Source organism: Diabrotica undecimpunctata, chromosome 6, assembly GCF_040954645.1.
Source record: "Diabrotica undecimpunctata isolate CICGRU chromosome 6, icDiaUnde3, whole genome shotgun sequence".
In the NCBI taxonomy this organism is placed as follows: Eukaryota; Metazoa; Arthropoda; class Insecta; order Coleoptera; family Chrysomelidae; genus Diabrotica; species Diabrotica undecimpunctata.
The window spans coordinates 51,600,470-51,613,079 of record NC_092808.1 but is presented as its reverse complement, the minus strand read 5'-3'; the positions used below and the strand labels follow the sequence as shown (position 1 = coordinate 51,613,079).

The following is a 12,610-nucleotide window of genomic DNA, read 5'->3' as shown; positions in this document are numbered from 1 at the left end:
AAAATAAGTGTTACAATTTAATTAAAGCAAACATAAATATGAAATTTTGACCAAGGTTGAAAAACATGTGGTTGAACATTTAGCAAGTATACATGACGGAATCCACTAAATATGAGGATTAAAACCCTTTAAATGCTGTAAACTTTGTTAATTAATACATATTTGTTGTAAAATTTAAATGATGTATGAACAACACTGTCATTGTAACTTGCACTAGCCAATAAAGTGTTAAACAAATAGGATAAAATATAATTAATTAGGAGTGAGAGATGAAATATGTTATGTATGAATTTGTAACATATATAAATGCTTACTCAAGAAAGTTTTCATGAAGTGTTAACATGTAATGTACTGAAAGATACAGAGATAATAATGGGATCACTTAAAAATTATTTGAGTAAATTAGGCAGACATCAATACACCTATCTAAAAGATAATGTGAGGTTGGAAAATTATTAGGGCCCTATAGGTCTTAAAAAATAAACATTTGGTACCTGAAACTTAAATGGCATAAACGTGTATGATTTTGCCTAACTGTCATTGAAGAAAAAAGGAAGGGGAGGGTTTAAATTGTTTATTATACGGTTTGCAAGATATAAAACGTACTGAATTAGTTGTACTGAGTTGTAATTTATTGGGGATATATATATATATATATATCCCCAATAATTATTAGAACAAAGTATAACTAAGACATCGTCGAATAATAATAAGAACATAAAATAACATTGAAATAAGGGAGGCTGCACCGTAATTGGAAACGGTTGATAAAGCTGCACATGATGATGATGATGATGATATATATATATATATATATATATATATATATATATATATATATATATATATTATTCGATGTATGGGTAATAAAATGGTAATGTGCTGTACCTTTTTAGAGTGGGATATTAGAATATTACTCTAGGTGTATATAATGTGTAGTAGGTTGTAGACTCATTTACTATAACCTTAAGAGAGGATACTAAGGCCCTATGTTGAAAAATAACATCTGGACTTGGAAAAGATTTTATTGGTTTTGTATGGAGTTTTAATTACTAGAGGATTAATTGTTGATTAAAAACATATGGCTAGATAAATTGTAGATTACCAATATATTGATACCTAGCAAAGGAAAAATTTATATGGTTTGAGAACTAATTGTAAATTTTCTGACCGATGAAAACAATAACTACATGAGACAAAAATCTCCAGAAATCGGTGCAGGCGAATGTAAACTCTGGATTGGTTCAAATGTGTTTTGAATTGGGTCGATTATCTTCCAACGCCAGTATTTTGGATCTAGTTGATTACCAAACCACAGTTGGACTTGATAGTATATCCCAAAATTGGTACTGATAAGATAAGCTAATTGCAATCGCTTTTTGATAGTATTTTTTACAAAGCAAACGTATCGCAACTTATCAATGCAGGTAACTTTTTTTTTGGATCGTCATAGATCGAAAGAAGAAAGCGAACTCCGTTCGTGATTATATCTTCTGGAGTAGACACTATTTTTAAAAATTTCAGCACCATGAACTAAATCTTGTTTATCAAACAATTTAAAAGCTGTCGTTTTACCCCTCCTAGAAAATGCGTATATCGTATCACAGCATGTTATTGCGTGTGAAAACAGTCTATTGTTATGCCAACCCTTGCTACGCCCCTGATCGAAATTACTAGGCGATTCGCATATTCGCAAAAGGTGTTTACTGCTGTTTTGACGTCAATTCTAGAAACACTTCAAAGAAAGAGGCGAACTATGTATAGTATAACTGAAATTAAAATGTAATGAGTTAGTCTAATAAATATATTTGCACGTTTAAATAAATAAACGTTCTAAATATTACGAAATATGTTGGTAAATGTTTTCACTACGAAATAACGCTTAGATTATAATATATTTCGCTAATGAGGCCTCTGAAAAAAAAACAGCTATAGAACTCTACACATGCGTACAATTGAGTAGCTCGGGACTAGGATTCTTTCTAATGTTATAATATTTATATACTAGCAGTTATCATATTTGCGACTTTGACCTTTTTTTATAATTGCAGTATTGCCAGATTCCAGTAAGAGCCTTTTTTTGGACATCTACGTCACGGAACAAGACACCCTGGCATCTTTCGGCCGAGTAAGATACTAGGCCAGAAGACCCCATGGTAGTTCCGGCTAAAACCTTAACCACCGTTCCAGAGAGGTGGTCTTTCCACTTAATAAACAACTAAAATAATAAAACTAAAAATTTATAAATAACCATACCTATTACCGTAAATCAGAAAATGTTTCAGACGTTAGGCCATAAAGTAATAAATAATATTAACCATAAATTTCCAGATCCCTGGCTCAATTTCCTCCTCTGTCCTTCTGCTCCTTGTTCTTTATCGCCCCAGAAATCAGACAGTGTACTTCTCTCCATTCTTTCTCTCCTCCCAACCAACATTATGTTTACAATGTTTCTTTCATCCAGCCCGAGACCCATTCGCCTCTCGAAATCTCCCCTCTTATTTGCCCATCTCTGGCAGTTAGAAATGTGGGCCGGAGCGTCCGGTACCCCACTCAACAGTACAGTCTGCCGAGGCAGATTTGCCTATTCTATTTGTGAAGGTGCCAAAACTACCATGCTCGGTCAGAAACTGCATCAGGGTTAGTCTAGTTTCCTAAACTTACATTCTCACCACGGTCTCAGATCGGGAATAAGCTCCTTCATCCACCTTGCCTTTCCACTATCATTCGCCCATTCTCTCTGCCACTCTACTGTCGTTCTTTCTCTCTCATTCTCATCTATATTTACATCCATTCTCCTCGCATACATCCTCGCTCGCTCTTTACACAACAAAACGATCGGTATCACCGCTCCAATGACATATAGAGCCTCATTTGTAACTGTCCTATATGCGCGAGATACCCTGAGAAGCATTCGCCTTTGCGAAGTCTCCATCAGCCTAGCGTATTTCGCAGTGCTTAGTACGCTACACCACACGGGGCCAGTGTAGGTTACCACCGACTGGAAAACTCCATTTAGCACCTTTCTTTTGGTGCTACCTGGCCCTCCAATGTTTGGCATCAGCCGTATCAACGCCTCCAGATTTCGGTTCGCCTTTTCTACTGTCTTTTGGATGTGTACTCCGAACATTAGTCCTTCCGACAGCCAGAGGATTTTTCCCGGGTCCCCTTGTGAACTAACACCTCAGTTTTCTGAGGCGCTAGCTGTAGATCGTTCTCTCTGATCCACCTACTAATGCGACGCAGGGCTGTGTTAGCCGCATTACCCATGTCTGTTTTCTGACTGGCCTTCGCAACCAGTGCGAGATCATCGGCATAAGCTACAAGAGTGCATACCATTGGCATCTGTAGCCTCAACACCCTATTTGCGACTTTGACGTTATATAACTTTTTTTGCAGATGTGGGAATAATCAATACTTCCCCTGTGTTACAAATATTTGTACCAATTTTTAACCCTATGCAAATTTTTATAGCCTTAACAAAACTTACCGAAATAAATGCTAAAGCAGAAACTTAAATAATAATAAGGGAAAAAGAATACGTAGACATTCGGAGAACACGGAAGTGATCCAAATCTGGGAGATCATAGCAAGACATGGAAAAAAGTGGATAACCACTGTTTAGCTGTAGTCCTGAATGTGTCAGTTATTTATATATAAATACATATCTCCTCATTTCTAAATGTAACAAAAAAAAATTTCTATATTTTGAATAGTAATTACTACTACGTTCCTTAGCCGAATATTTAATTACTTCATTAGTATTTGTACCTTGGTTGAGAAGGTCATAAACACCGAAATTCTCGATAACAATACTGCTTAATAATTAGTTTAATAATTAGGTAGCTATTGCGCGTCTATATGAAAATAAAGAGATCTAGTGATGGTCAAACGAAGTTTAAGAAAAAATAAAGAAAAATAGAAAACTATATAAAGAGTAGCAAGGAAATAGGCCAGACATCTTTAAAACTATGAGATCGTCAAACAGGAAGCGAAAGTGTCAGTAGCAAATGCCTTATCAGAACCGTGTACAAGCAACTAGACTACAATGAAGGCAAGACAAATATACAGGTTATTCGCAACCGCTCTTTATAGAATGCATTTTATGTCCATTTGATGTAAAACACTTTATTCAAAAGTGCTTTTTAAAAGAGCAAGAGCTATTCAAAAGTGACGTCGAAATAATTTTAATTTAACTTACGTACTTAATCTTTAAGCCTTGTTCACCCTTACGGATGTAATGCATTCGAGGTTTTGTAGTAGAAGCCTCTCCAAATGCCACGGTTCTTGGCCATCGACTCTGCTTCTCTTCAACTATTTTCACGCCTCTTCAGTGCCTTTTCAATCTCGCTACTTCACGTCCTTACTTGTCTGCCTCTTCTTCGTTTTTTTGTCTATTACTGCTTGTCACACTTGCTTTACTTTTCTATTATCATCCATATGGGCCATATGACTGAACCACGCACTATTAAATACTTTTATTTTGATGCTGACACTGATTTCGTTTCTTCGAATAAACGACCTGTTTAATGCTTAGTAAACTTTAGTCGCATTCGTTACATAAAGGATAGAAGTCCGCAATTTCATCCCTAAAAACCCATAAAGCCCTAGGCCCAGGCGGCATACAGGCGGAACTACTAAAAAAAGGGGGAGAAAGCTCCACCTTGAGTTATATCATCTTATAAGAGAAGTCTAGGAAAGAGAAGAAATACCGAAACACTAGCATGGAAGCCATATAAGTAGTACCTATCCACAAGAAGGAAGACAAACAAATATGTCGGAACTATAGAGGAATATCGTTAATCAATAAAACGTACAAAATTATATCCATAATACTGCCTAGAGGGCTTACTCCATACGCAGAGGAAATAATAGGCGACTACCAAAACGGATTCAGACCGAGAAGGTCGACCATAGACTAGATATTCGCCCTACGCCAGGTGTTGGAAAAAAGCTGGGAATTCAACCGCGATGTACACCAAATCTTCATAGACTTTAAACAAGCTTACACTATTATCTATTAGCAGATTCTATTAGCACAGAAGCATTGTGGGAGACCATGGCAGAAATGGGAGTACCTGGAAAGCTGGTACGATTAGCACAGGTGAGCACAGAGAACGCTTCCGCACGGATCAGAATTCGTCGGAGGAATTCGTCATTGATACCGGGCTTACACAAGGAGATCCTCTCGCCCCCCCTGCTATTTAATTTTGCACTGGAACATGTGGTAAGGAAAGCTCAACCACAACTGACAAACGGATTTGCCGCCCAAGGATCAAAAATACTATTGGCGTTTACTATTTGCACAATCAACCAGAGATGCAAAAGAAGTTTTCACCCTATTCGAAAACGGAGCCAAGGAAGTTGGTCTGAAAGTCAACGAGGACAAGACCAAGTACATGGTGGTTACAAAGAACCCAAGACCAAAGGTTAGACAAAACGCAACAATCAATGAATACAATTTTGAAATCGTCAAAGAATTCAAGTACCTGGGAGCGATCATAACATCTGAAAATAAATATGAAAAGGACGTGGCAGCCAGGATCATTGAAGCAAACAGGGCATATTACTCATTAATGACCGTACTTAAATAAAAAATACTATCAATACCAGCAAAAATAAATGTGTACAAGACAATAATTCGTCCCACAATAACGTATGGAAGCGAGACATGGACTGTGAACCAGCGGGAAACGACAAAATTACTGGTACTGGAAAGAAAAATACTGCGGATTATCTATGGGCCTTGCAGAGAAGAGACAACAGGAGACTGGAGAAGAAGACACAATGATGAACTCCAGACAGTTTATGGAGATGAAAACATAGTACGCTACATTAAAGCAAACCGAATAAGATGGGCGAGCCACGTACTAAGATCGAGTGACGAACAGTGGCGCACCCAGGGGGGTTTTGGGGTTAAAACCCTCCCAAGACCCTATTCCGACACTGTTACTCACACATTTTGAGGACTCAAAATGGAGTTAACATCATAAAAAAAAATTCGGTGACCAACCAAACTCCCCCCCCCCCAGAGTCAAATTCTAGGTGCGCTACTGGTAACGAAAGACTCCTGAACGCCACATTCTGGGAAAGGCCTGATGGCAGAAGGTCAGTTGATCGCTCAAGAAAGAGATGGAAGGACGCAGTAGCCAGTGATCTACGCAAAATGGGAATGCAGCAATGGGAAATGACTGCTCAGAACCGACAACCATGGAAGGAAATATTAAACGCGGCCAAGACTCACATAAAGTTGTAGAGCTAAATGATGATGATGATGTTAATGATACCACATAATTACACTTGGAACTCGGCTCCATTTTCCCCTCCGCATTTACAATCGGATCCAAATATTTGAAATTTTTAACTTGCTTAATCTGTTTTTGATCTATTCTGACATAACTTTCTTCAGCCTTCTTGCCTTTTGCCTAGGGTGATTTTTGTTTTGTATTTATTAAAGTATTCATTCTAAATTTGCAAATTTTTTTGTTTTCTTTTTGACTATTTTTCACAATAACCATACCATCAGGATAAATTAATTCAGATATAAATATTTGTTGTAATTTTTTCACTACAACTCTTACGTGTTTGACGCTTCTTCGTGCTTCTTTCGCTATTTTATCCATTAATGTAACAAACAAGAGTGGACTTAATATCTCTAATTGTCTAACATCCATTATTTTATCAATCTCCGTTCTTCAATAGCTTTCCGTATTTCCTCCCGTGATACTACATAAGTCAAAGCAATCTTGCGGCTACGGTCTGGACGCACGGCTCAGCGACCCACTGTTTAATGCCCGCGAAAATAAAATACAATTAAGGTCATAAAATTAAAACAATCGAGTACAAAAATGGATTAAATAATAAACACCAATACAACTAAGTTCATGAAAATAAGCCCGCAATCATAAATCCTACGGCCACCTTTTATAGAAAACGACGGCATTTAAGCAGTGAACGAATTTGTATACCTGGGAGTGCTCGTTAACACTGAAAACAATACTACATGACGTCTGACGTTAAAAGAGCATGTAATGCAGATGGAGCACAATGACAGCTAGAAAAACGCTTCTTGATAGTTCTGTTGCTCATAGAAGAATAGAAACATCCATGAGAACAAGGCAGGAGGCATATGGGAATACGTTCTTGGCGGAGGAAGGTAATGGATAGGGAGGACCGGAGAAAAATTCTTAAAGAGGCTAGGACCACGCAGGGTTTTAAAGCCAGAATGATAATGATAATGTTTCGACAGCCTGTATATAAAATAGCCAAACATCGAATAACGTAAGCAAAAGATTAGATGCATACGAGACAAAAACAATAACATTTTCACAAAAAGGATGTCGAAACAGCTTAAAAAATGAGTTTTTGGTTTTTGGTTTGGAAAGCTCAACAACTATGATCCAAATAAGAATCAGGAAATGGTACTGGGCATCATTTATATAGCTTCTTGGTATTTCAATCGGTGTTTACATAAAAAACTAACAATTCCCAAATCCCTAAGTTAAATTTTAGATGGGTCATTACCCATTGTGCAAGTTGACCAAATGACAAGAGAAGACATTGTACAAGAAGTTTTTGTAAGAGCTCAACACGAAGCTCAGAAAATGGGATGTTGATCTTGGCCTAGACTGTTTTGTTGCTTATTACTAGGTACACATATTTTTTGTAAGTACCCAATAGTTCCTAACGTAATATATACAGGGTGACTGATTAGTGTGGTAAAGCTTAGTAAATCGGCTATAATAATAGATAGCAATAAAAGTTAATATAAAAAATGTAGACAACGTTGAGATTTATATTACAAAATTAGTTAGTATGTTACAGGGTGTTCGATAACAAAGTGGCAAACCAACCTTTTGTTTTTTTTTAAAGCAACACCGTGTATTTTATTTTACATTTAAAATTTTCTTTATTTTCCCATTCAAACAGTATACAATTTTATTATGTTATACAGGGTATTTACAAAGTTATAACGAATTTTCTATGAAAATCGTAACAAAGTAACGCAATTCTTTCGTTTTCCTCTGTCACAGTACTTTTTGTTCGTTTGTGTTTTTCATACCAGTGCAGTTAAACCGATCCTTTAATCTTTCAAAGCTTGCTATTGTAGGTTGGCGCCTCTCAGGAAACTATTCATAATAAATTCTTACTGATAATAACATAATTTTACTGCTTTCCCTCAATATCCAGATCCTATCTACCATTTTTTCAACAGTAAAATTCATCTTAGCTATTTAGTAAGTTTATACACAAACAATCATGTATTATGTAAAATAAGAGTCACCCTGAAATACTTTCCATACAAGAGACCGGCGCCAACACAAACAAAAATCCATGTCGAAGGACTAAATACGGAATCCACGGACTATACAGTATATCCTGTATACTTATACAGGAAAAGAATATCAGAGAAGATCGAAGGGAATGAAATATTAGATGGCGATAACATCGAGGAAAGCTGGGAAAAACTCAAAAATAACATAATTAACGCGGCAACAGAATCTCTTAAAGAGAGGAAACTAACGAGCACTAACATATCAAAAAAGAAAACACCATGGTTCAGATAGGGAGTTAAGACAAAATGTGAAGAAAAGAAGCAAGCCTTTTTACGATATAGAACACAACAAACACAACAGGTATATAACCACTATAAATAAATCAGAAATGAAACAAATACTTTAGTTAGACAAATAAAGGAACATTGGCAGAGCTTCTCAAAACAGATGGAACACGACGGAACACAAAAAGAAATATGGAGAATGATCAGAGGACAAAGAAAAGAGATGAACGAACCAATAAAAACGAAATACATTCAGAAGAAAACATGGGTAGACTACTTTCGATCCCTATTTGCTAAAGGTGATGATAATGAACCACCAAAACCAGAGGTGAAGACTAACGAAGAAATAAATATTGAGGAGGAAGAGGTAAAGGAAACATTAAGGAAATTAGAAAATATAAAATTACCAGGAGAGGACAGAATACCGAACGAACTCCTAAAGTACGGAGGACCAGATCTGACCAAACAAAATTTAAAAAAATCCAAAAAATAATAGAACAAAACACAATTCCTTAAGAATGGAGATTAAGCATCCTAATACCTCTCTTCAAAAAGGGAGACAAATAATAAGCAATTGCAAGAGAAATCATTAGAATATAACAAACCGGCATATGTTTCCACTTACTATACACAAGAGAGATACCTCTAGGAATAATCAAAAAACGATCGAAAATATCTACCAAAACAACAGAATGAAAGTAAAAGTAGAAGAAGAACTAACCGATTCTATTGAAGCTGGCAATGGAATAAGACAGGGAGATTTCCTGAGTCCTCTATTGTTTAACCTGATTATGGATGAAGTAATACAATAAGTAAGAACTAAAAAAGGATACCAAATGGGAGAAAAACAACTTAACATAATCTGCTACGCAGACGACGCAATATTACTCTCTCAAAGTGAAGATGATTTACAACGTATGTTGCACCAGTTTAATATAACCGCCAGAAAATGTTAATTTCCCCAAAAAAGACAAAATGCATGGTTACAATAGAAAATTTACTAATATGTAAATTGGAGCTGGAAGGTCAGATAATAGAACAAGTGATGGAGTTAAAATATCTAGGCATCATATTATCTAGCTATGGAAAGCTCGAAATTGAAGTGGAAGATCAAGTGAAAAGAGCAAACAGAGCCGCAGGCTGCCTGAATGAAACGATATGGAAAAATGCAAATATCGGGAAAGAAATGAAAGGCAGAATTTACAAAACAGTCATCAGACCAATAATGACATACGCGGCAGAAACAAGACCTGACAGAAAAAACAAAAAGAATGTTAGAAACAGCAGAGATGAAACCACTTAGAAAAATTGATGGTTAGACACTATGGGACAGAGCTAGATGGAAAAGATATAAGACGTAGATGCAAGGTGGAGAACATCAAGAACTGAGTAAGAAATAAAAGAGTAGAATGGAACGATCATATAAGCCGAACGACAACAAATAGAGTAGTAAAAACGGCAAGAGACCCCCAATAGAAAGACGATCAGTAGAAAGACCACAAAAACGATGGAACGACAACTTACTGGAGGCACATTCAAAAACAGACAGAGTTAGGTCTATATCAAAAAAGAAGAAGACAAACAATTATGGTGAACTGCCAGTTTTAGACAATCTAGTCATGACTTACTTAATTTTTTTTTAATGTAGACACAGAAAATGTCATTAGGTGGAGAGTCAACGGTGGACGGTGAACCCCAGTGGAGCCCTACGTTACTGTGTGACCAATTTCCTTTATAACAAAGATCCTAGTTTTTAACGTCAAAGATGTAATTTAATTTAACTACATTTAAAGGGGTTTTACCCATGTATTTAGTGATTTCAAACATGTAAATCTAGGTAGCACTGATGATGGAATAGGTATTCCGAAAACGTTCTGTTATGTAGCCCGATGGGGTTTTTATATTAATATATATTTTATAAATTTTATAAAGGACTTTTTTTAAAGAAAATTGTTTTGTGATACACGATATACAGCAAATTACAGGAATTTAGGAATACAGGAGTTTCTCTGTGGATCAAACTATATTAAATTTACAAAAAAAAACCCGAAAAAAATTAATATCGGCAGTAATGGGTTAACGCTAATCTTGATGTATGGCATTTATCGTTAAGACGTGTCAAAATACGTAACAAAACCACCGAACAATGATTGGTATGACAAATAATTAAATGATCTACACATTCCTTTATATAATTATTAAGCTTATTTTTATTGCCGCATATTAGTGCAGCAACTTTAGTATCTGGTTATTTCTTTCATTGTCATTTGTCATCAGATATATTTTTTTGTCTCTCATACCATACCTAGATGAAAACAGATCTTTTGAATACATTGTGTATTGTACATTTACATCCTGGGTATGGAATTTTTTAAAGTGATGTTCAGCCGCAACATTCTCCTTCCGTATATTCTTATCTTGTAAATCGATAAACCTCTAAGCTTCAGCTTAGTGATAAGACCAGAAAAAGTGACAGTAATAAATATAAACTCGCGTCTCGCACTAGTATTCAATGTTTGTATTCTATATCGAGCAATCTCATTAGTTCCGTTTTAATTTGTTGAATTGTATTTAATCAACCATGGATCCTGATATGATGGAAGAATTTATGTAAGTTCATTTTATATTTGTATGTAACTTTGTTTTAGACGTATTCAGTTTGTAAACTGTATGTTGTTTTTTGTCCAAAGCAAGTAAATTGTAGGTATGTTCTCAAAGCAAGTAAATTGTAGTATGATTGATTTTTGGCTTTTTCGGGTAAACGAACATGTTTTGCTTATATATATGTTATAGTCAAACCTCGAAGCTCCGGCATTCCTAAGTTTGATTAGTCAATCGTCAAGTCTGACTTACGGTCTTAGTTACACCCCGAAATAAATTTCGTCAAAACGTCAAAAGGCAAACGTCGAAACTTAAGTTCATAAAATTGGGTTTGACGATTCAAACGTCGATTAGGTATTAAAACGTCATAATTTGTTAGATTAGATTTAGTAAAGTGGCATTTTTTAATTTTAATGTTCATTATTTTTATACTGTCGTAATTAAAACAAAAAATTAGACTTTATTCTGATATAGTGAGGCATTATGGCATTTAGAATTGCACAATACTTTATACCTTTTATATTTTATAAAGCATTATTCCATAAACTTGTAATCTTTGGAAATAATTTCTTTTAGAGACAGCTGGACGTCGGACATATCTTCGAAATTAAGAATAATCTTAATCAATAATAATTAATCTTTGCATTCTTTTATTTGATTCTCCGAAAAAAGTGTATTTATTGTTCCGTGTGTCATTCCTACTCTGTATAAACCATCAACTGTTTTATTTTGTATAATATCCAAAACATTTCGAGCATCTCCTTTTGGAGAATAAGTATGGTTACAGTATTTCCAATCGCAATTGGCGGAAATTTTTGTACAGTTAATTTTTTCATATTATTAGCCTGAGCATGAACACTTTCAATCACCTTTTCTCTATTTATTTTTATATTTTCTGTCTGTGCATGCATGTAACTTTACTTTTGAAGCCTTAATGGTATGCACCAAGCGTGCTCTCAGCGTACACAGCATGTACAACCTGATTACAAATTATATACGTGGTGTGCCAGAGCTCTATTTTTGTTAAATATAACAAACCGCATCTGAAGAAGAAATCTCACTTGTTGAACAATTCTCTTCCTCTCTTGGTAAAATACAAAACTGCATACGAAATCTGCTCTCTTTTCCTTTAAAAGGCATCTTGATTTTTGTCGATAGGACACTTTGTTCAAAAAATTTCGAATTTTTACCGTCGAGCTGATACAAATTTTATTGAACATTGATTTCGCGCGCGTAACAAATGTTTAAAATCGACGGTCGCTTCAAGCGTTGTTTCTAAGAGAACGGTTTATTTTACACAAAAAGTGATTATTAACATTTTTGTCTTAAATTATTTCAGCTACATTTTTTATTTGAAACATTTTTTTCTACGACGTACAGATTCTTGGTAAATCGATTTTTCTGCATTTTTACCCTCCTCCCGGGGGGGTTTCGGTGGAAGCCCGGGAG

The 12,610-nt window shown here is 35.5% G+C and overlaps 1 protein-coding gene across 2 annotated transcripts in view; it reads left to right on the top strand.

The window, feature by feature from the left end:
- Positions 1-12,610, top strand: part of CAH1 (carbonic anhydrase 1) — a 210,019-nt gene that overhangs the window by 8,383 nt on the left and 189,026 nt on the right. The window contains exon 1 of one of the 2 annotated variants that reach the window (XM_072534694.1): positions 11,059-11,170. The exons of the other annotated variant lie outside the window; for it this stretch is intronic. Coding sequence (XP_072390795.1) covers positions 11,142-11,170 — 29 coding nt within the window. The 5' untranslated portion in view covers positions 11,059-11,141. Of the gene's footprint in view, positions 1-11,058; positions 11,171-12,610 lie in introns of those variants that run through there. 2 annotated transcript variants of the gene reach the window in all.